This window comes from Geotrypetes seraphini, chromosome 12 (assembly GCF_902459505.1).
Source record: "Geotrypetes seraphini chromosome 12, aGeoSer1.1, whole genome shotgun sequence".
Classification (NCBI taxonomy): Eukaryota; Metazoa; Chordata; class Amphibia; order Gymnophiona; family Dermophiidae; genus Geotrypetes; species Geotrypetes seraphini.
Window position 1 is genome coordinate 72,950,249 of NC_047095.1, and position 23,181 is coordinate 72,973,429.

The window sequence follows — 23,181 nt, forward strand, 5'->3', positions numbered from 1 at the left end:
CTCCCAACTCCAGCCTGGGGATTCGGAGGTCTCCCGCGAGATCGAGCCACCTCCTGTGCCTCAGCCGTACACACACTCTCTACAGGGAGCAGAGTTTCTGCGAGTGTCTGGTCTGGCATCGATGCATGCATCGCAAGGAGAAGAGTCTTTGCCCATGCCTCCATTGGAACCGATTCACTCGATGCAAGGAGTAGAATCTTTGCGAGTGCCTCCATTGGAACCAATCCACTCGATTCAAGGGTTCGAGTCTTTGCGAGTGCCTTGAGGTGCTTCCAGCCATCCACCTTTGCTTCGATCCACCGCTTCCAGCCCCATCCACTCTCTGGGGGCCTCAGCGAAGACACACTCGCCTCGTTTGTCGAGGCCTGCTTCCAGGCATAGCTCGCACCATCGATCGAGACATTCTTCGAGGCATTCGTCCAGGCATGCCTCGCCTCATCGGAAGCAGCCTTTTCTTCAGTATTCACCATTGGCTACTTCACCTCCTCCTCTGCCGGTGCTCGAGGACACGATGGGATCTTTTTCCCCATCTAGATCCCCGTCCTCATTGGACCCAGAAGCCTCGATGTCCTCGAGTCCCTCTCGAGGCCAGGCTTTGGCTGACCAGCTGTCTTTTTCTTTTCTCCATCAGATGGCAGCTGATTTGGACATTCAACTGGACACTGGGTCAAAATTTTCAAAGGAGTATCTCGAGACAATGCATCTCCCTCAACCTCCTGCTGAATCCCTCAAGCTTCCTCTTCACAAGCTGTTGGATCAGACCTTTGTCCGCTTTCTGGAGACCCCCTATTCAGGGAAAACTGGATGCCAAGTACCACACGGTTCATCATAAGGGGTTTGACAGTGCCCAGCTATCCCATCAATCCCTTTTGGTGGAATCTTCCTTGAAGAGGTCTCACCCCTCCCAGGTATATGTCACTGTTCCACCTGGCAGGGAGGGCAAGACAATGGACAGATTCGGCAGGCATATTTATCAGAACTCTATGATGACATCCCGAGTTCTCAATTATAATTTTCATTTTGTTACATATTTTGAATTTTTCCTGTCTGTCCTTCCCAAGTTCATGCCCTACTTGGATTCTCGAGCACATTTCGAATACCAAGAGGTCCTGGTTTCTCTGTCCCAACTCCGGTTGCAATTGATGCAGTCCTCATATGATGCCTTTGAGTTGTCTGCTCGGGCTACTGCTTAATCGGTGGCCATGCGCCGCCTTGCGTGGCTCCGGACCATCGATGTGGACCCCAATCTCCTAGGACAGGCTGGCTAATGTCCCGTGCGTGGGTGCTAAAGCGTTCGGACCATGAGAAGTCTTTCCAATCTATTCTCCGTCCGAAGCCTAAGCCAGCTTCTCCTCGTCCTTCACGCCCGCCTTTGATCTACCAGCGGCGTTTTCCACCTAAGCAGGCTCCTGCCATCCGTCAGCCTGTTAAGAGGCAGCATCCACAGAAACAACAGCAGAAGCCTCAACCCCCTGCTGTCCCCAAGGCTCCTCAGCCTTTTTGACTGTCTCCTTCAAAGCATAACGTCAGTCATTCTACCTTTGCCCGTTTTTCCCCCTATTGGAGGTCGTCTCCATCATTTTTACCACTGATGGACGACTATTACCTCTGACCTCTGGGTCCTTTCCATCGTAAGGGAAGGATACTCTCTTCAGTTCCATCAAGTTCCTCCAGAACATCCTCCAAGAGAATATCCTTCCTCCTCTGCCCAGACCGCCCTTCTTCTTCAGGGAGCTCAGGCTTTGCTCCAGCTCCAGGCTGTCAATCCGGTTCCTTTGGCTCAACAGAACAAGGGTTTTTACTCCTGGTACTTCCTTGTTCCGAAGAAGACGGGCGATCTGCGTCCTATTTTGGATCTCAGGGTGCTCAACAAATATCTGGTCAAAGAAAAGTTTTGCATGCTGACCCAGGCAACCTTGGTACTCCCTTCTACTTCAACTCAGCAGCAGGGAGCCCTTCCTTCTACCAGTGTTTCCATCGCTGCTTACACAGCATCAGGGATCTCTGCTTCATCCCAACCTGCAGTCTCTCTACCTGACAGCTTGGTTCCTCTCAACGTAATTCCTCTCCAGCTTTCGCAAGCTTTGAGGGATGTTTTGGAAGCTTCACGGAAGCCTGCTACTAGACAATGCTATCACTAAAAATGGACTAGATTTTCTACTTGGTGTTTTTCTCATCATCAGGAGCCTCAACATTCCTCCTTATCTTCAGTTTTGGACTATCTTTTGCACCTTTCTCATTCTGGCCTCAAGTCTACATCGATACGAGTCCATCTGAGTGCAATTGCTGCTTTCCATCAGCCGCTTCAAGGGAAACCTCTCTCTGCGGGCGACTCGAAACTTTGAGTTTCTTCAAGCAAGACTGCTTGTGAGACGTCCGCATCGGGGCTCCGTTGGATCACGTCACCCACTTGTGAGAATAGCTGCCTGCTGTCCCTGGATAACAACTGTTATGGTAAGTAACTGTAATTTATTGTTATATATTCATGTATTGCACTATTGAAGTTATGGAAAATCAATAAAAAATTTAAAAAATTGGGAATATTAATTGGGAAGAATACATACTTTGTAAATGGGTCTTTGCCAAAGCCTCTAATTTAAATATAAATTATAAATACTCCACCTGATGAAGATCCTCCAAGCTTTGTCAGCTGACTAAGTCCTCCAAAAGTGGCTAAAACACTCTTATCAAGCTTGGCAGGCATCAGCAATGTCCCTAAGCCAATGATGCTGCCAACAATTGTCACACTTGGTAGAAGGGAGTTTGTACATCTTTTAGAGGAGGTCCTCAGCTTGTGGTGCTTTCGGATCCTCAACAGTGAGCATTGTGCCACGCATCAAAGCAGCTTTTCCTAATAATTCCCTGTTCATTCTGCTAAACACAACACACACAAAAAAGGAATAATACAGGAAGATAGCATATGCAGAAAGTGCACCGACCGCTGTGAAGGGGCATCCTCGTCAGATTCAGATGCTGACAAGCAGGATCCCCCTTTGCGCATGCACTGCTCATCAGCAGCAGGCAGTAGGGAAGCCCAAGCATATCCCCTACTGCCCACACAGGGATTTCGCCAGTCACCGATGGTTAGGGAAATAAGACCGATAGTGCCGATAGTGCTGGGGACTCCTTTTTTCCTTCTGCTGGCTTGCCTGCTTTAGCAGCTAGGTATGTTCAGGCCTCTTTGCTGCTGAAGGCCTTGGGGAGTTTTTTCAGTGAGTTTATTGCTGATTTATTCCCCCCACCTTGGGGGTTAGCGCCCAAGAAAGGGATATGGGTATCATTGTACGATGAAACCTGCCCGATGTGCGGCAGCAGCCAATAAAGCAAACAAGATGCTAAGAATTTTTTTTTATAAGGGATGGTTAACAAGACTAAGGATATTATAATGCCTCTGTATCACTCCATGGTGTGACCTTACCTAGAGTTTTGCGTTCAGTTCTGGTCTCCTTATCTCAAGAAAGATATAGCGGCACTAAAAAAGGTTCAAAGAAGAGCGACCAAGATGATAAAGGGGATGGAACTCCCTCTTGTATGAGGAAAGACTAAAAAGATTAGGGCTCTTCAGCTTGGAAAAGAGACGGCTGAGGGGAGATTTGATTGAAGTCTACAAAATCCTGAGTGGAGTGGAACGGGTATAAGTGGATCGATTTTTCATTCTGTCAAAAATTACAAAGGCTAGGGGACACTCGATGAAGTTACAGGGAAATACTTTTAAAACCAATAGGAGGAAATATTTTTTCACTTAGAGAATAGCTAAGCAGAACGGCAGAAGTTGTGGTAAAAGTGGATAGCATTACTGGTTTTAAGAAAGGTTTGGACAAATTCCTGGAAGACATGGAGGAAGCCTCTGCTTGCCTTGGATCTGTAGCATGGAATGTTGCTGCTCTTTGGGTTTTGGCCAGGTGCTTGTGACCTGGATTGGCCACCATGAGAGTGGGCTGCTGGGCTTGATGGACCATTGGTCTGACCCAGTAAGGCTACCCTTATGTTCTTATGTTTTGGCTGAAAGCTCCGCCATCTTGCATCTGCCCTCAGGTGACCTTCACCCTGTCTTAGAAAGACAGGTACAGGTTTCTGCTCTGTCGCCTGCTTTGGCAGCAAGTCCTTCTCTGCAGCCAGGGGGGTTTGCTCCTGATTTGTTTTAGCCATGTACAAGCCTTATTTGCAGGCAGTCGGGGGTCCTATTTCTTCCCTGAGGGTCTCTGGTTTTTCAGGGGGGGAGGCTTTTGCCTTCTGTGTCCAGCCCTGTTCGGCCCCCCTTGGCAGCGGCTCCAGCCCATTCCTCCCTGTCTTTGTCCAAGTAGCAACGGGTCTCGTGGGATGAGGATTTTTTGTTTGTAGATGTTTTCACCTGATGAGTACTTGGACACTTGTTGGGCCCCCCTTGATCATCTCAGGCTTGCCTGCTTTAGCAGCTAGGTCTGTTCAGACCTCTTTGCCGCTGCAGGCCTTGGGGAGTTTTTTTTGGTGGGTTTATTGCTGATTTATTGCCCCCCACCTTGATCATCTCGGGGGGGGGGGGTAGATGAGGCGGGTTCTTCAGCTTGGAGAAGAGACAGCTCAGGGATGATATGATAGAGATCAATAAAATACTGAGTGGAGTGGAAAGGGTAAATGTGAGTCGTTTGTTCACTCTTTCCAAAACTACTAGGACTAGGGGACATGTGATGAAGCTACTAAGTAGTAGATTTAAAAGAAACCAGAGAAAATATTTCTTCACACAGTATGCAATTACAATATTATGTACAATTCTGGAGGCTGCACCTACTAAAATGGTGCGTGGTCTTCGTCTTAAGATATATGGGGACAGACTTAAAGGAAAGGTAAGGGAGGGGAGACGTGATAGATGTTTAAATACGTACATGGCGTAAATGCGCATGAGTTGAGTCTTTCATTTGAAAGGAAGCTCTGGAATGAGAGGGTATAAGATGAAGTTAATTGGTGATAGGCTCAGGTGTAATCTAAGGAAATACTTTTTACAGAAAGAGTGGTAGATGCGTGAAACAGTCTCCCGGAAGAGGTGGTGGAGACAGAGATTGTCTGATTTCAAGAGAGCCTGGGATAGGCACGTTGAATCTCTTAAAGACAGCAAGAGATAATAGTTACCATGGATGGACCATTTGGCCTTTATCTGCCATCATGTTTCTATGTTGCTGGAGAATGTGGTGAAATCAGTTAGCTTAGTGTGGTTTAAAAAAGGTTTGGATAATTTCCTAAAAGAAGTCCATAGGCCATTATTGAGAAGGATTGGGAAAATCAACTGCTTATTTCTAGGATAAGCAGTATAAAATCTGTTTTACTACTTGGGACCTGAGTTGGCCACTGTTGGAAACAGGATACTGGGTTTGATGGACCTTCAATCTGTCCCAGTATGGCAATTTTTATGTTCTTATGTTCAGTCTTTTCAGCTGGGGAGCTCATTGTGGGGACTGCTCAATTCAAGTCTGGTGGGCTCAGCATCAGAAGAGGTGTTCCATAAATTGTTTGGAGCTCCAAGCCATCTGGCTGGTGTTGAAGGCACTGGAAAAACTTGTAGGAAAAGCTGTAAGTGTGTTCCTCTGACAGCGCCATGGCTGTGAATAGACAGTGGGGCACCAGAAGCAGCACCTTAACGCCTAGAGGCTCAGATGCCCTTCCAGTGGGCTGGAGCCCACCTTTAGGTTCTTTCTGCAGCCCACGTGGCCAGAGTAGAAAACGTTCAGCCGACTTCTTAAGTTGACAGTTCCTGATCCCCAGGGAATGGTCACTGTCCCATAGGGTGTTCAATATCATTGTATCCTGCAAGACAGGCGAGTGCTGGATTTGATGACTTCTACCAAAAACTCCAAAGTGAAGCACTTCAGTCAGAGAGAAAAGAGGAAGCTTGAGGTTGAACATTTTGGTCCAGCCCTGGTTGTGCGAATGTCTCCTTTACATCTTTCCCCCTTGGCCCATGGTGGGCTGGGTCATTCACAAGATCATGAGACATCCAGGTCTTGTGATGTCACTGGCCCCAGATTAGTCTCACTGTCCAGACCTGCGACACAGCAGAGGAAAGGCCCTGTTGGGGCTGGCTACAAGCAGCCTGTTTTCAGCATTGTCTCTTCTGTCAAACTGCAGCTGTTGCTTCGGGGAAGGGTAGGGAGGAGGGGAGGTTTGTGGCTCAGGACTGCTACAGCTTCTGCTGCTTCAGGTTTTGCAGCTCAGGATTGCTGTCACAGCTTCTTCGTAGGTCAAATTTTTTTATTTATTTATTTATTTTTTAACAGCAATTTTTTGGGGAGGGGATGCTGGTTGCTTGAGTACCAGTTAATTGAGATTCTACTGTATCTATAGTTTCCAACTAAGTAGATACTGGAGATGCTATATTTTCAAGGAAACAGTTCACTAGGAAGAGCTGCATCTAACTGATTTGGTAGCATATCAAATTAGAGCCTTAACAAGGTCTCTTGCCCATCTTTGATTTTCATGTGCTTCCTTATCACCCTACCATTGTACTGATTTAATTATGTCCATAGAGAATGTTTACAGATAAGCAGTTATCCATGGCCACTAATTGTGGACTTTTTCTCCCCCAGCTATGCTTACAGAACAGCTCAACAACCCTGAAGGTGATTCTGCTCAGAACAAGAAGGAAATGGAAGAGCTGAAGGAGTTACTTCCTGAAATACAGGAAAAGATAGAAGATGCTAAAGATGCTCAGAAAAGTGGAAAAGTCTCTGAACTGGCCGTTAAAGTGACTTTAGTAAGATTTCTTTAACTTCCTTCTTCCCAGTTTTAGATTCATGTGCAAGGATAGCCTTTTCCAGGCTCCAGTGTAAAAATCATATCCCCTTTTAACAGCTGCTTCCATTTTAAACCTCTAGCTTCCTGAAGAAGTGTGTTCTCCATGTGGATGTTGGGCTAGGAAACCTTTCCTCTCCACCACCTTTAAAACCCTTAGTTTGAAGGAAGCTTTCTTCTGGTCTGCACTTAGAGGCTGATGCTGTAAGTGGCACCTGATGCAGCAGGCACCTAGAAAAGCAGTGCCTGCTGTGTGTCGATCATGGACAGAATCGTGGCTAGCAAGGACCCTACATAGGCCTACATTTCCAGCACCTAGGGTCCTTGTAGAATCGCAGCCAATGGTGCTTTGTGACATTGAAGTTCAGAGTTAAGAACATAAGAATAGCCTCAGTGAGTCAGACCAATGGTCCATCAAGCCCAGTAGCCCATTCTCACGGTGGCCAATCCAGGTCATTAGTACCTGGCCAAAACCCAAAGAGTAGGAACATTCCATGCTACTAATCCAGGGCAAGCAGTGGCTTTCCTTTGTTTTTCTCAATAACAGACTATGGACTTTTCCTCCAGGAACTTGTCCAAACCTTTCTTAAAACCAGCTACGCTATTTGCTCTTACCACATCCTCTGGCAATGCATTCCAGAGCTTAACTATTCTCTGAATGAGAAAAAATTTCCTCCAATTGGTTTTCTGTATCTAAACCAGGCTTGAATTGGTTTTAAAAGTAACTTCATCGAGTGTCCCCTAGTCTTTGTAATTTTTGACAGCGTGAAAAATCAATCCACTTGTACCCATTCTACTCCACTCAGGATTTTGTAGACTTCAATCAAATTTCCCCTCAGCCGTCTCTTTTCCAAGCTGAAGAGCCCTAACCTTTTTAGTCTTTCCTCATATGAGAGGAGTTCCATCCCCTTTATCATCTTGGTCGCTCTTCTTTGAACCTTTTCTAGCGCCACTATATCTTTCTTGAGATAAGGAGACCAGAATTGAACTCAATACTCCAGATGAGGTCACACCATGGAGCGATACAGGGGCATTATAACATTCTTAGTCTTGTTAACCATCCCTTTTTTAGTAATTCCTAGCATCCTATTTGCTTTTTTGGCCGCCACTGCACATTGGGCAGAAGATTTGATCGTATTGTCTCAAACATCCAAATCTTTTCTTGGGCACTAATCCCTAAGGTGGTCCCTAGCAAATGGTAGCTGTAATTATCCCAGGACAAGCAGGCAGGTATTCTCACTAGTGGGTGACGTCATCCATCGGAGCCCCGATGCGGACATCTCACATGCATACTTGCTTGTAGAAACTTTTAGAAGTTTGGAGTTGCCCACACCGCGCATGTGCGAGTGTCTTCCCGCTTGATGCACCGGGCGTGTCTCCTCAGTTCTTTCTCTTCCGCGGAGCTGAGAAGTTTGCCTTCAAAACTCTCTGTGCGAAGTTCCTTTATTGTGCCTTCTGTGCCCGCGGATTTGGGGGTTTTTTGTGCTCATTCTCGGCTCACGTTGCGTTTTGTTTTAAAAAAAAAAAAAAAAAATTTTGATTGTTCGACCAGGCAGGCCGCGGCTCCGCGGCTTCGACCTTGCGGCGGAGCTTTTTCGGCCTATGTCCCGGCCTGTTACCGGTTTTAAAAAGTGTGTCAAGTGCCAGTGTGCGATTTCGTTGACGGACCCGCATCGACGCTGTCTTCAGTGTCTCGGGCCTCAATACCTTCCGAAATCGTGCCAGCCTTGCTCCACACATACAGCATGTGCGTTTAAGCGTCACTGTATTTTGTGGGAGTCGCTGTTTAGCATGGAGGCGTCCCCGGTGCTGCCATCTTCACAGAGCGCCATGCCTTCGACTTCCGATTCTACATCTTCAGCCTCGAGTCTGCTCAAGCCTGCCTCGTTCGTGCCGGCTTCGACTCCGTCGCATGCTACGGTGCCTTCCGATGTCTCTTCAGGTCAGGTAGCGCAGCCTCCCATCCCTCCTGTGGTGCTTAAGGTGCCCAAGGCCTCTAAATCCAAGCCCCCTGGTGGCCGAGTGACCGATGTCCGTGCAGGAGGTCCCATTGCTGATGCGGATCCCTCTTTGCCGGCGTCGTTCCACACCCTGATGGAGAAGCGATTTGTCGAGCTCTTTACCAAAATTGGGCCGACGCCTCTCTCCCAGATCCAGCCTGGGCACGCAGAAGCCTCCCGCGAGGTCGAGCCGCCTCCGATGCCTCCTCGGCGCTCACTCTCGCTGCTGGGAGCAGAGTCTCGGCGAGTGTCTGGTCTGGCTTCGGGGCATGTCTTGCAAGGAGCAGAGTCTTTGCCCATGCCACCTTTGGAACCGATACCCTCGATGCATGGCTTGCCTGGCCCGAACCCTTCCTCCGCAATGCCGGGCCTCGAACCTTGGGGAGCGCCTCGGGGGGGCCTCGTTTCAGCCTTTGATGCTTCGATCCACAGCCTCATCTACTCGGTGGCTGCCTCGTCAGGGCGTCACTCGCCTTGTCGCTCGAGGCCTGCTTCTAGACACAGCTCCGGTCGTCGATCGAGGCATTCATTGAGGCACTCATTGAGGCATTCATCAAGGCATTCATCGAGACACACCTCGCCTTGTCGGAAGCAACCTTTCCGGGAGTTTTCCCCGGAGTACTCGCCCCCTCCTATGCCGGAACTCGAGGACTGCGGGGGTTCGTTCTCTCCATGCCGGTCCTTGGCATCGGCGGACCAGGCCGCCTCATCTTCTTCGAGCCCGCCTCAAGGCCCGGCTCTGCTGACCAGTTGTCATTCTCGTCCTTCCTGAGGCAGATGGCGGTGGATCTGGATATCACCCTGGATTCGGGTTCCAAGTTATCGAAGGAGTATCTGGAGACAATGCATCTTCCTCAATCTCCTGCAGAGTCTCTACGCCTGCCTCTACATAAGCTTCTGGACCAGACTTTCATGAGATGCTTTGAGACCCCATACTCCATCCCGGCGGTCCCGGGGAAGTTGGATGCTCGCTACCGCACAGTGCACCATAAGGGCTTCGACGGGGCACAGCTCTCGCACCAGTCCCTCCTGGTTGAATCCTCTCTGAAGCGGTCTCATCCCTCCCAGGTCTATGCTTCCACTCCTGGCCGGGAGGGCAAAACCATGGACAGATTTGGCAGGCGCATCTACCAGAACTCGATGATGGCCTCTCGAGTCCTGAACTACAGCTTTCATTTTGCAACCTACTTTGAGTTTTGTTTTTACCCTATCTGGACTCTCAGGCTCGCTTAGAGTACTCGGAGGTGCTGGCATCATTGTCCCAACTCCGCTTGCAGATGATGCAATCGTCTTACGACGCCTTTGAGCTCTCGGCCAGAGCGGCTGCTTGTTCGGTGGCCATGAGACGCTTGGCGTGGCTTCGCACCATTGATATGGACCCGAATCTCCAGGACAGGCTGGCGAATGTTCCTTGTGCGGGAGCGGACCTTTTGGACGAGTCCATCGAGGCGGCAACGGAGAAGCTATCCAAACATGAAAAATCTTTTCAGTCTATTCTCCGCCAGAAGCCCAAGCCTGCTATCTCTCGTCCGTCTCGTCCTCCTATGATTTATCAAAGGCGCTACCCGCCGAAGCAGGCCCCCGCCATTTGGCCGCCAGTAAAGAGGCAGCATCAGCAGAAGCCCCAACAAAACCTTAGCCTTCTACTGTCCCTAAGGCTCCCCAGCCTTTTTGACTGTCTCGTAGGGAGCATAACTTCCATCGTTCTGCCCTCCCCGCTTTTTCCCATCGGAGGTCGTCTCCATCATTTTTACCATCGATGGACGGCTATTACCACCGACCTCTGGGTCCTTTCCATCGTAAGAGAGGGATACTCTCTTCAGTTCCATCATGTTCCTCCGGAACATCCTCCAAGAGAGTATCCTTCCAACTTAACCCAGACCGCCCTTCTTCTTCAGGAAGCCCAGGCTTTACTCCGGCTTCGGGCCGTCGAGCCAGTCCCTGTGGACCAACAGAACAAGGGTTTTTACTCCCGGTACTTCCTTGTTCCGAAGAAGACGGGCGACCTGCGTCCTATTTTGGACCTCAGGGTGCTCAACAAGTTCCTGGTCAGGGAGAAGTTTCGCATGTTGACCCTGGCTTCTCTCTATCCCCTCCTCGAGCAGAACAACTGGTTATGCTCCCTGGATCTCAAGGAGGCCTACACTCATATTCCCATTCATCCGGCCTTCCGTCAAAACCTCAGATTTCGGGTGGGACACCTTCATCTTCAGTACAGAGTGCTTCCTTTCGGCCTAGCTTCGTCTCCCAGAGTCTTCACCAAGTGCCTGGTTGTGGTGGCCGCAGCACTCAGGAACCATGGTCTGCAGGTGTTTCCCTACCTCGACGACTGGCTCATCAAGGATTCCACGTCTCAGGGGGCCGTCCGGGCCGCTCAGAGGACAATCTAGTTTCTACAGAGTCTGGGATTCGAGATCAACTTTCCCAAATCCCATCTTCAACCTTCACAGACTCTCCCATTCATCGGAGCTGTTCTGGATACTATTCAACTCAGAGCATTCCTTCCTCCTCACTGCCTGGTGGCTCTTCTTCATCTTTGTCACACGGTCTCTTCTCACCCATCCATCTCGGCGAGACACATGATGGTGTTCCTGGGCCACATGGCCTCTACGGTTCACGTGACTCCTTTTGCCAGACTTCACCTGCGGATTCCTCAGTGGACCCTGGCTTCCCAATGGTCGCAGATCTCCGACCCTCTGATTCGTCACATTCAGGTCACTCCTGCTCTGCTGCAGTCGCTTCGCTGGTGGATGCTCTCTTCCAATCTTTCCAGAGGTTTGCTGTTTCACATGCCTACCCATCAGAAAGTCCTCACTACCGACTCCTCGAACTATGCTTGGGGGGCTCATCTGGACGGTCTCAGCACCCAGGGCTATTGGACGAGTGCCATATCAATCTCCTGGAACTCGGCGATTTTCAATGCTCTCACTGCTTTTCAGCATCTGTTTCACGACATGGTGGTCCTCATTCGTACGGACAATCAGGTCGCCATGTTTTATGTCAACAAGCAGGGGGGCACGGGATCGGCCTCCCTCTGTCAGGAAGCTCTGAAAGTTTGGGATTGGGCGATTCGCCACAACGTCTTCCTCAAAGCTGTCTACATTCTGTGTTCATCCCACGTTTCTTTGAACTCGGTCACCGTTTACCTCTCCACCACCTCTCTCGGGAGCACATTCCAGGCATCCACCACCCTCTCCGTAAAGTAAAATTTCCTAACATTGCTCTTGAATAGAAACAGAAGATGATGACAGAAAAGGGCTACAGCCCATCAAGTCTGCCCACTCTGCTTACCCACCCCCTGTCTATGCCCTAATGACCCAATTTCCTTATCTTGACCCTCGTAGGGATCCCACATGGGTATCCCATTTATTCTTAAAGTCTGGCACGCTGTCTGCCTCGATCACCTGCACTGGAAGCTTGTTCCAATGATCAACCACTCTCTCTGTGAAGAAATACTTTCTGGTGTCGCCATGAAATTTTCCGCCCCTGAGTTTGAGCGGGTGCCCTCTTGTGGCCGAGGATCCCTTGAGAAAGAAAATATCATCTTCCACTTCGACACGTCCCGTGAGGTACTTAAATGTTTTGATCATGTCTCCCCTCTCCCTACGTTCCTCGAGAGTGTAGAGCTGCAATTTGTTCAGTCTCTCTTCGTACGAGAGACCCTTGAGCCCCGAGATCATCCTGGTGGCCGTCCGCTGAACCGATTCAATTCTGCGCACATCTTTACTGTAATGTGGCCTCCAGAATTGCACACAGTACTCCAGATGAGGTCTCACCATGGCCCTGTACAACGGCATCATGACTTCAGGCTTTTGGCTGACGAAACTTCTATTGATACAACCCAATATCTGCCTTGCCTTAGATCAGTGGTCTCAAACACGCGGCCTGGGGGCCACATGCGGCCCGCCAGGTACTATTTTGAGGCCCTCGGTATGTTTATCATAATCACAAAAGTAAAATAAAGCAGATTCTTGATCATATGTCTCTTTAGCTATAAATTACAATATTATTATTAAGACTTGGCCAAAAGCAAAGATTTATAAATTATAAAGAGTTTTATGTCATGCCCTCCAAGTACCTAGAAACCCAAAATGTGGCCCTGCAAAGGGTTTGAGTTTGAGACCACTGCCTTAGATGAAGCCTTCTCCACTTGATTGGCAGTTTTCATGTCTGCACTGATGATTACTCCTAAATCTCGTTCTGCTGAAGTCCTAGTTAAAGTTTCTCCGTTCAAGAAGTACGTCCTGTATGGATTTCCGCTTCCGAGGTGCATGACCTTACATTTCTTAGCATTGAAGCCTAGCTGCCAGGTTGAGGACCAACTTTCCAATGTATGCAGGTCCTGCGCTATATAATTCTGTAAACTGCATTCACTTACTATATTACATAGTTTGGCGTCATCGGCGAATAGTGTTATTTTACCTTGAAGCCCTTGAGTCAGATCCCCTATGAATATGTTGAAAAGGAGTGGACCCAGGACCGATGTTTTAGAGAGGGTACCATTAACCACCACCCTCTGAAGTCTGCCACTCAGCCAATCATTGACCCATGCAGTTAGTGTCTCTCCTAACTCCATCGATTCCATCTTGCTTAGTAGCCTGCGGTGTGGGACACTGTCAAAAGCTTTACTGAAGTCCAGGTACACGACGTCCAAAGACTCTCCCAAGTCCAACTTTCTTGTTACCCAGTCAAAGAAGCTGATGAGATTGAATTGGCAGTTCCTACCCTTGATGAATCCATGCTGACTGGGATCCCGAAGATTCCCTTCATTCAAGATCGTGTCCAATTTGCTTTTAATTAGTGTTTCCATGAGTTTGCACACTATTGATGTGAGACTCACCGGTCTATAATTCGCAGCCTCTGCCCTGCAATCCTTTTTATGCAGAGGAACGACATTAGCTAATTTCCAGTCCAGGGGAACTTTTCCCTTACTTAGGGAGAGATTGAATAGCTCAGCCAACGGTTTCGCCAGGACATCGCTCAATTCTCTGAGCACTCTTGGGTGCAAATTGTCTGGTCCCATGGCTTTGTTCACCTTGAGTCTTGCCAGTTCACTGTAAACTTCACCTGGTGTGAACTCAAAATTCTGAAACGGGTCTTCTGTGCTTTGTGTTGCCTTCAACTGTGGACCGTGTCCCGGTGCCTCACAGGTAAAGACTGAGCAGAAGTATTCATTCAGTAGTTCGGCTTTATCGGAATCTGCTTCCACTAACTTCCGTCCGGTCTTCTAAGGTGAATCTACCACCCCTCAACCTCAAATTATGTCCTCTGGTTTTACCATTTTCCTTTCTCTGGAAAAGATTTTTGTTCTATGTTAATACCCTTCAAGTATTTGAACGTCTGAATCATATCCCTGTCCCACCTTTCCTCTAGGGTATACATATTCAGGGCTTCTAGTCTCTCATACGTCTTCTGGAGCAAACCTCCTATAATTTTCATTGCCCTCCTCTCGACCGCTTCAAGTCTTCTTACGTCCTTCGCCAGATACGGTCTCCAAAACTGAACACAATATTCCAAGTGGGGCATCACTGGGGCATCAACACCTTCTTCCTTCTACTGGCTACACCTCTCTTTATACAGCCCAGCATACTTCTGGCAGCAGCCACCGCCTTGTCACACTGTTTTTTGCCTTTAGATCTTTGGATCCTTTGGTCCCTCTCCCTGTCCGTGCATATCAACCTCTCACCTCCCAGCATATACGATTCCTTCCAATTATTAATCCCCAAGTGCATTACTCTGTATTTCTTCGCATTGAATTTTAGTTGCCAGACATTAGACCATTCCTCTAACTTGCAGATCCTTTTTCATATTTTCCACTCCCTCTTCGGTGTCTACTCTGTTACAAATCTTGATATCATCCACAAAAATACAAACTTTTCCTTCTAACCCTTCAGCAATGTCACTCACAAACATATTGAACAGGATCTGCGCCAGTACCGAACCCTGACGCACTCCACTACTCACCTTTCCTTCCTCTGAGCGACTTCCATTAACCACCACCCTCTGGCGTCTGTCTGACAGCCAGTTTCTAACCCAATTCACTACTTTGGGTTCTAACTTCAGCCCTTCAACAGCTTCCTAAGAGGAACTGTATCAAAGGCTTTGCTGAAATCTAAGTAAATTATATCTAGCATATGTTCTCGATCTAGCTCTCTGGTCACCCAATCAAAAATTCAATCAGGTTCGTTTGGCATGATTTACCTTTTGTAAAGCCATGTTGCCTCAAATCCTGTAACCCATTAGATTCAACACTTTCAGCAACACTTCCATTATTTTTCCAACAACCAAAGTGAGGCTTACCGGCCTGTAGTTTTCCGCTTCATTCCTTTTGGGAATAGGGACCACATCTGCTCTCCTCCAATCCCCAGGAACCACTCCCGTCTCTAGCAATTTGTTGAACAAATCTTTAATAGGACCCACCAGAACCTCTCTGAGCTCCCTCAGTATCCTGGGATGAATCCTGTCTGATCCCATCGCTTTGTCAGCTTTTCAAGTTGCTCAAAAACACTTTCCTCTGAACAGCGCAGAATCTACTCCATTTTCTCGTGGAACTTTGCCAGACAATCTCACTCCTTCTCCAGGATTTTCTTCTGTGAACACAGAACAGAAGTATTTGTTTAGCACATTTGCCTTTTCCTCATCACTCTCCACACATCGGTTCCCAGCATCTTTTAGTTTAGCAATTCCATTTTTCATCTTCCTCCTTTCACTAATATATCTGAAAAAATTTTTGTCTCCCTTTTTTTACATTTTTAGCCATTTGTTCTTCTGCCTGTGCTTTCGCCAGACGTTATCTCTCTCTTGGCTTCTTTCAGTTTCACCCAGTAGTCCTTTCTGCTCTCTTCTTGGGTTTTTTTATATTTCATGAACGCCAACTCTTTTGCCTTTATTTTCTCCACCACTAGTTTGGAGTACCATATCGGTTTCCTTTTTCTCTTGTTTTTATTTATTTTTTTCACATAAAGGTCCATAGCCATTTTTATCGCTCCATTTCTCTTATGTCCTCCCATCCTAACAGTTCTTTCTTCAGGTACTCTCCATCTTATTAAAGTCCATACGTTTGAAATCTAGGACTTTAAGTATCGTGCGGCCACTCTCCACTTTAGCCGTTATATCAAACCAAACCATTTGATTGCTACTTCCCAGGTGAGCACCCATTCGAACTTTAGAGAGATACCGTATTTTCACGTAGATGACATGCACCCATGTAAAACGCGCACACGGGTATAGCGCGCGGAAAACACAAATTTACGTACAGAAATTTTTATATACCTTGCACACCCGTATACCGCGCATGCTGCCCGACTCTCCTTTCGCCCGCCCCTACTCTCCTCTGGAGACCCCGACTCTCTTTTCGCCCGCCCCGACTCTCCTTTCCCCCTTGAAGTCCTGTCCCTACCCTGAAAGCCTGATGCCCCCCCCCCCCGACGTCCGATTCACCCCCCTGCAGGACCGCTCGCACCCCCACCCCGAAGGACCGCTCGCACGCACCCGCACCCCCACCCTGAAGGACCGCTCGCACCCCCACCCCGAAGGAGCGCTCGCACTCCCACCCCGAAGGACGTCAGAGAAAGGGCGGGACCGCCTGAAGAGGAAGCAGCGCAGCACAGGGCTCTGAGAAGGGGCAGGACTGCCGGCAGAGGAAGCAGCTGGGCTGGCATCTGGAAACAAGGTAGACAGCTTCTCCATGGGGGAGGGGGGGAGGCTGTGGGGGTGCGAGCAGTCCTTCGGGTGGGGGTGCGAGCGGTCCTTCGGGGTGGGAGTGAGAGCGGTCCTTCGGGGTGGGAGTGAGAGCGCTCCTTCCGGGTGATGAATCGGGGGGGGGGGGAACTATGTAAAAAAAATTTTGTACAATGCGCTCACGCGTATAACGCGCAAGATTATGCGCAGTTTGTAAAAACCATGTATAACATGCGCGTTATATGCGAGAAAATACGGTACTCTCCATTTGTGAGGACCAGATCCAATATTGCTTTTTCCTTCGTGGCTTCCGTCACCATTTGTCTGAGCAGAGCCTCTTGAAAGGCATCCACAATCTCCCTACTTCTTTCCGATTCCGCAGACAGAGCATTCCAGTCCACATCCGGCAGCACTTTCTCTTTCCCTCCAAACTTTTGGATATTCACAATCAGATCCTTATCAGTTTGCTGCGATCCTTATCAATCTTTATTTTTACTCCCTCTATTTTTTTAACCTTTTGTAAACTGCATAGACATAATGATAGGTGGGATATCAAATATATAATAAACTTAGAAACAGAAACATGATGGCAGATAAAAGCCAAATGGCCCATCTAATCTGCCATCCGCAGTAACCATTATCTCTTGAAACTACTGTCCGCTGGAGACTAAGTGTTCTGTGCAGTCCACAGCAAAGTAGTTGTCTCTTCTGGCAAGAGAGAGACTCCATATCTGGACAGGTCTAGAGACTAAAGGAAAACATTAGTGGTTGAGTTTAATTGTATTCCTTTTCTTTCCCTGTATCAAAGAAACAAGGAAACTGGGTTAGGTTACACTTCAGTGGGGAATTTATACAATCAGGGAATTGGGTTACCTGTCTTAAACTGATAATGGCAAAAGCAGGCATAAATGGGTAAGTTGGATCAGCCAATTGGTCCTTTAATTTCATTAGCAGAAAAATGGACATTTTAGCCAGCCTGCCTACCTGCCACAGATCTAGCTATGGCTAAAGGAAAGATTCCACATTGCCCTCTCCCTATGAAGCTGCCAGCCCTTATACACATGGGCTGAGCCAAACCTGTTACGTGCCAAATAAGCCTTTACCCAAGCTAAATCTTAGAATGCTAGACTGGTCTCTGGCTTGTGTCCTGGTCATAGAGCAGCAGATGCGTGCATTCACTGTGTTGTATCAGGGTTCCTAAATTAGTATTGAAGCTGGGATACAGGATCCTGTGGCTTGTGCTTTATAATGTGCACTGGATCATTAGTAGAATTTAGGGGCCTATTCAGAATTTTGTGCCTGGGAGTTCAAGATTTTATATGGGATAAGTCTGGTATATTTGCAGTCCTACCTTGAAGCTATTTTGACACGAACCTTGTGCTTAAGGTATGTTTAACCTGACCATTTATTTTTTTCATCAAAACGGGACATCCGCCCCTAGCCCAGCCCTGACCCCAATTTCTTCCTTTCATTTTTCATGTACACACAATATCTTAATTCATGAAGGTAACCATAAAATTAAAAAAAGCACACTGTACTCGGAGAAAATGTTAATTATCATTTATATTTGGGGGGTTTTCAAAGATAACTAAAATATGCAATGTCACCTCAGTAACTATAGAATAATAGACAAATATAGTGCAAAATATAGACAGCAGATATAAATTCTCTAAACTGACACATTTTGATCACTAAATTGAAAATAAAATCATTTATCCTACCTTTGTTGTTTCATGAGTCTCTAGTTGCACTTTATTCTTCTGACTGTACATCCAATATTTATTTATTTCGCTCTTTTTTTCTTTTTCTCTTTCTTTCAACATTTCTTTCACAATCCAGCCCCATCCCCTTTGGGTCCAGGTCTCTCTCCCTTTTCCCTCTGTTACTCTCCCCAGATCCAGTGTCAGTTCTTCTTTGTATCTTTGTTCCAGGTCTCCTTCTCTCTCCCTTCTCTGTTATGATCTTGCATCTCTGTTCTTCTTCAGGGTCTCTCCCCCTCTGTCTGCATCTGCCTCCTGTCTTTACCTTTTGGTCCAGGCCTTCCTCTCTCTAGTCTTTCTTCTGCTTACAACCCCCCCCCCTTCTCTGTCTTTTTCTCTCCTTCCTACCTCCTTCTTATGTTCCCCTCACTGCCTTCCAGCCTTTGTCCCACCCCATCCCCTGAAGCCAGCCTGCTTCCCTCCCTCGCCAAAGCCTGTCTGCCTTCCTCCCTCCCTCCAGCGCCGAAGCCTGGCCTACTGCTGATTCTGATGCTTACAACCCCCTCCCCCTGGTACACCACCACCTGCTGCTGCTTCCTGCCCGCTGCCGCTGCAACTACAGGAAAGGAAGGTCCAGGCGCATACCCACAAGCCTTCCCCTGATTTTGGAGAGAAGGTCCGTGCCTGGCTGGCTTGGAACTTCCTCTCCGTCAGAATTGACGTCAGGGAGAAGGCTTGTGGGCTGGCGCCTGGCCCTTCCCTTCCTGCAGTTGTGGCGGTGGGCAGGCAGGGAAGTAGGGAGAGAGTCCAGGCTCTGCGATTGCCTGTTCCGTTGTCCCCACGCACAGCTTCAGGATGCTGTCTCTGAAAATGGGACATTTCGGCATCCCGAAGCTGTGCGTGGGGACAGGGGATTTAAAAACAGGACACAGGTATGTTTAATCTTCAATTTCCCTCAGCTAGAGTATTTTGACTAATGCACTCTCGATCATAGTATTTTTAAGGTTGGTGCTGATTTTGTGGAACAAGCTTCCGATTGAGTTGAAAAGTTTGTCTGATGATATATTTTGTCGTCAATTGAAGACATAGCTTTTTAGCTAATATTTAGGTATATATAGATATATTTAATTTTTTAATTGTAGAATTCCCCAGCCTGTATAGCCTTTTCAGCTGAAAAAGCAGGTTTATAAAAGATGAAATTATGTAGTTTCCAAGTTTTATTTAAAATTTGATTAAATGCTTATACAGATTTCTAAGTGATTTACAATTAAAATCAGGGTTAAAATACATAAGACATACAGAACTAAGACGAGACGACTACTGACAGGAACAGAAGGGAAGAAGGGTAGAAATGTAATAGAAAAGGAACCAAATGAGGTAAAAACAGAAGGATTAAAGAAAATGTATTTTTCCCCCCCAGATTGGCAGCTCTACCTCTGACTTCACACAAACTGGTGTAGTTTCAAACGTAAGTCTATATTGTTGCCCTACATCTCTGACAGTGTGCATTAATCGGCTTTTGTTGTGTGCAGTGCAGTGTCGAATTGACTGCCTTTGGACTTGTGGTAAGTAGAGGGTGACTGAAAACGGCCTCTATTAGCCTGAATCGACATTAGGTCATGACTTGGCCCCCCTTTCTCTCCCCCCATTGTCCTACTGTAAATCCTGGTAGTCTAGTGGCCTAATCAGGGCAAGAGCAATTTCCATTTGCTCCTGGCTATGCCATTGCCACTTAAAATGGCTGCTTTGACCTTTAGCTCTTCCAGGAATTATCTAGTGATTGGAACCAGTATAGGCAGGAGTCACTTCGACTGCAATTAGGCCTTTAGACCACCAGGATTTAAGGTGAGTGTGAGAGACAGCCCAAAGTTGGGTTTTTTAATGTTTTGTTTTTTAATTTTGGCCCCCAAACCAAAATCTGGTCAGCCTCTAGTGGCAAGTGAAGTAACTTCTTATAAATGTTTGGTGGTTTAGCCAGGCTTTTAGCCCTTGGGGGACTGAGGAGCAGAGCAGTACAAGCATGATATCCTTTTCTTGCGTCACACATTTATTTTTTAGTATTTATACACTGCTTATAGCCTATGTACTGTGTGTTTATTTTATCATTCTGATGCTGAAAAGATTGATTTAGTAAATATAATGAAATGGGAAAACATTGCTGTCCTAGTAATTTCTCTGGGGAAGGTGAGTTATGCCAATGCAGAGAAATTTAGTTTTTCATCACTTGACCACAGTAGACTTTTTCTTCACAGATTCCAGTAAAAAGTGTAGATGGAGCAGCTTCATCAAACTGTGTTTCAGATATTTCTCACCTTGTCAGGAAAAAGGTGAGTGAAGTAGTCCCTCATTGGATAACATGTAGGCCACGTCTGGCTCTGCTCTAGGGAGCCTGGGTGACGCAACTCCCCCCTCCTCCCCCCTTCACCAGTTCCCTTCTCTTTAGCCTCAAGCATGTCAACTGCTTCCCTAACGGTATATATACTGGATCTGCACTATTTCCTATTTGTACAGCATCTTGTAGCTCTTGAAATATACAGCTCCATTATTCTTATAACTTCTCCTGGAAATGAGCAGAATTCTCTCTGTAATTATCCTGGAAATGTCCAGTTGTCTCTTTTGTAATCCGCCCAGAACTGCAAGGTTGAGGCGGAATAGAAATCAGTAATGTAATGTAATATTCATCAACTGTGGTGGGTTGAATCTTAACAAGCATTGGAAAGTCTAAAGCTGGCTCTGGAATTAACAGGGCTTTAGCCTAACCTTACATTTCTTGACCTCCATTGGCCCATGAGAATATGCTTCAGTAGAGAATTCTAATAGCAATAGAAGTTACTGGCAATAGCTAATCCAAGTTTCCAAGTTTATTAAATGATTTGATTAATCGCCTACTCTACATTCAAGGTGATGTAATCCCTGCTTTTCTGTGATACTCAGTTTTCCTTTCCACTGGGAGCCAGCAGGATCTGTCCAGCTGGAGAGGGTGCCAAATTTGGTTAGGATCCATTTTTCTAATGGCTCTATTGATATTCCCATGCTATTTATGGCTACCCCTCTTCCAGTATGGCAATAGTATCATATTATTAGAAGATTACTTCTGGTACTTTAATGTGTGTGCTTGCAAGTGAACACTGCCACCAGCAGAAAGGGAAAATAGGGTTAGCAGGGACAGGTATGCAACCGAGACTAGGTGGAAAAAGAAAGCGACTTGCTTACTGTATTTTTGTGTGCACGGTAGTCTCTTATCACATTCACACTGAGCCTTTCTTGCTAAGTAGTGGTGTGGCTCATTTGATCATTTAGTGAAACCCAAGTATAAATAGAATGCTTTGTCTGCAGAGTAATACAAACATCCAGTCTACCAGATTTCCTCGGTGATGGACCAGCCAGCTGGAGCTGCTGCTGCATGCTGTAAATATACTGTGCTTGGAAAGCAAAGGCAAGGCCTGTGTATAAAGTGGGGTGGGGACTCTCTGGAACCCAGTTTCGTAAGGAGACATCAGCTTTCTGAAGGAAAAACCATGCATAAGATTTAAATATTTTTTCTGCAGCGGAAACCAGAAGATGAAAGCCCCAGGAAAGACAATGAAGCTAAGAAACTTAAGCAGGAATCAGTTGTGAATGGTGGAGGTGGTGGGGATGCTGTCGTACCCAGTGGAAACGATGGGGCAGAGAAAGTGCAAGAGGTGGGCAGTTAGATACCAGTTTCATACACACATCCTTCAACATAGAAACTGTTTGGCCTTTCTCACAGACATGGGAACCTTCCAGTGCATGCAAACTTGCCTTTTATTTTCTATGTCTCCAGAAGATGTTCTAATCATGTCTGTAATGGCCTTCCTCTATAGAGAGAAGAGCAATGCAGAGCATGGTACTTGGAAGATGTTCCTAGTCTCTAGTGCAGGGGTGTCAAAGTCCCTCCTGGAGGGCCGCAATCCAGTCGGGTTTTCAGGATTTCCCCAATGAATATTCATGAGAGCTATTAGCATACAATGAAAGCAATGCATGCAAATAGATCTCATGCATATTCATTGGGGAAATCCTGAAAACCCGACTGGATTGCGGCCCTCCAGGAGGGACTTTGACACCCCTACTCTAGTGGCTTCAAGTAGTAAACAAAGTTTCTGTCCTGGCATTTTAACATTTTCAACTTGGAGCCTGTAACAGCTATTTCCACTTGTTCACAGAACTTGGACTAATGAATCTGATGCATTCTTTCTTTATAGGCAGAAGATCATGCACAGACAGATCCAGAAAGCACTGCCTGACTGCTCTGAATGTTGTCAACTAAGGGAACTGGTTTTGTACATAATGTATTTTTTCACTTTTTGGAGGAGAAATTTTTGTAAAACTTGAATAAAGATTGAGCAAAAGTCAGAAATATGGTGATTGACTGAAATGGGTAGTGTAATCTTTGAAGCTTGGAAGCACAATTGGCTGGGCAGCTGTGTCTATGTAATCTGGCTACTTGCTAATCTGCTTCAGGTACCTTTTTGATTCCAGGTTGGTTCACGACAAGCTAATTCCATCATTCCTCAGTTTTGGTTTTATATTTTTTCAGGTTTTCAAAGTAAATTACAGTATGTTCTCCTATCCTTAGAACAGTGCTTCTCAACCCAGTCCTTGAGGCACACTAGCAGTCAGGTTTTTCAGGATATACAAAATGAATATGCATAAGAAAGTTGTAGAAAATATGCTGAAACCTGCCCAATGTGTGACAGAAGCCAAAAAAGCAAACAAGATGCAAGGAATTATTAGAAAAAGGCTGGTAAACAAGACTAACAATGCTATAATGCCTATGTATCGCTCTATGGTGCAACCTTACCTTGAGTATTATGTTCAGTTTGGGTCGTCTTATCTCAAATAAATATAGCAGAACAAGAAAAGTGACCAAGATAAAGGGGATAGAACTCCTCATATGAGGAACGACTAAAAAGGTTACGGCATAGAACGAGTACAGGTGGATCAAATTTTTTATTTTTTTTTACTCTGTCAAAAATTACAAAGACTAGGGGACACTCGAAGTTACAGGGAGATACTTT

General features: G+C 46.7%; 1 protein-coding gene across 4 annotated transcripts in view; it reads left to right on the plus strand.

The window, feature by feature from the left end:
• Positions 1 to 22,520, plus strand: part of NASP (nuclear autoantigenic sperm protein) — a 106,607-nt gene extending 84,087 nt beyond the window's left edge. For 3 of the 4 annotated variants that reach the window (XM_033916827.1, XM_033916826.1, XM_033916829.1), the window contains 5 exons: positions 6,558 to 6,724; positions 19,563 to 19,610; positions 20,395 to 20,469; positions 21,691 to 21,825; positions 22,366 to 22,520. In XM_033916827.1, the coding sequence (XP_033772718.1) occupies positions 6,558 to 6,724; positions 19,563 to 19,610; positions 20,395 to 20,469; positions 21,691 to 21,825; positions 22,366 to 22,407 (467 nt within the window). In that variant the 3' untranslated portion in view covers positions 22,408 to 22,520. The remainder of the gene's footprint in view (positions 1 to 6,557; positions 6,725 to 19,562; positions 19,611 to 20,394; positions 20,470 to 21,690; positions 21,826 to 22,365) is intronic. The other variant, XM_033916828.1, reaches the window with a different exon arrangement.
• Positions 22,521 to 23,181: the final 661 nt, after the last annotated feature.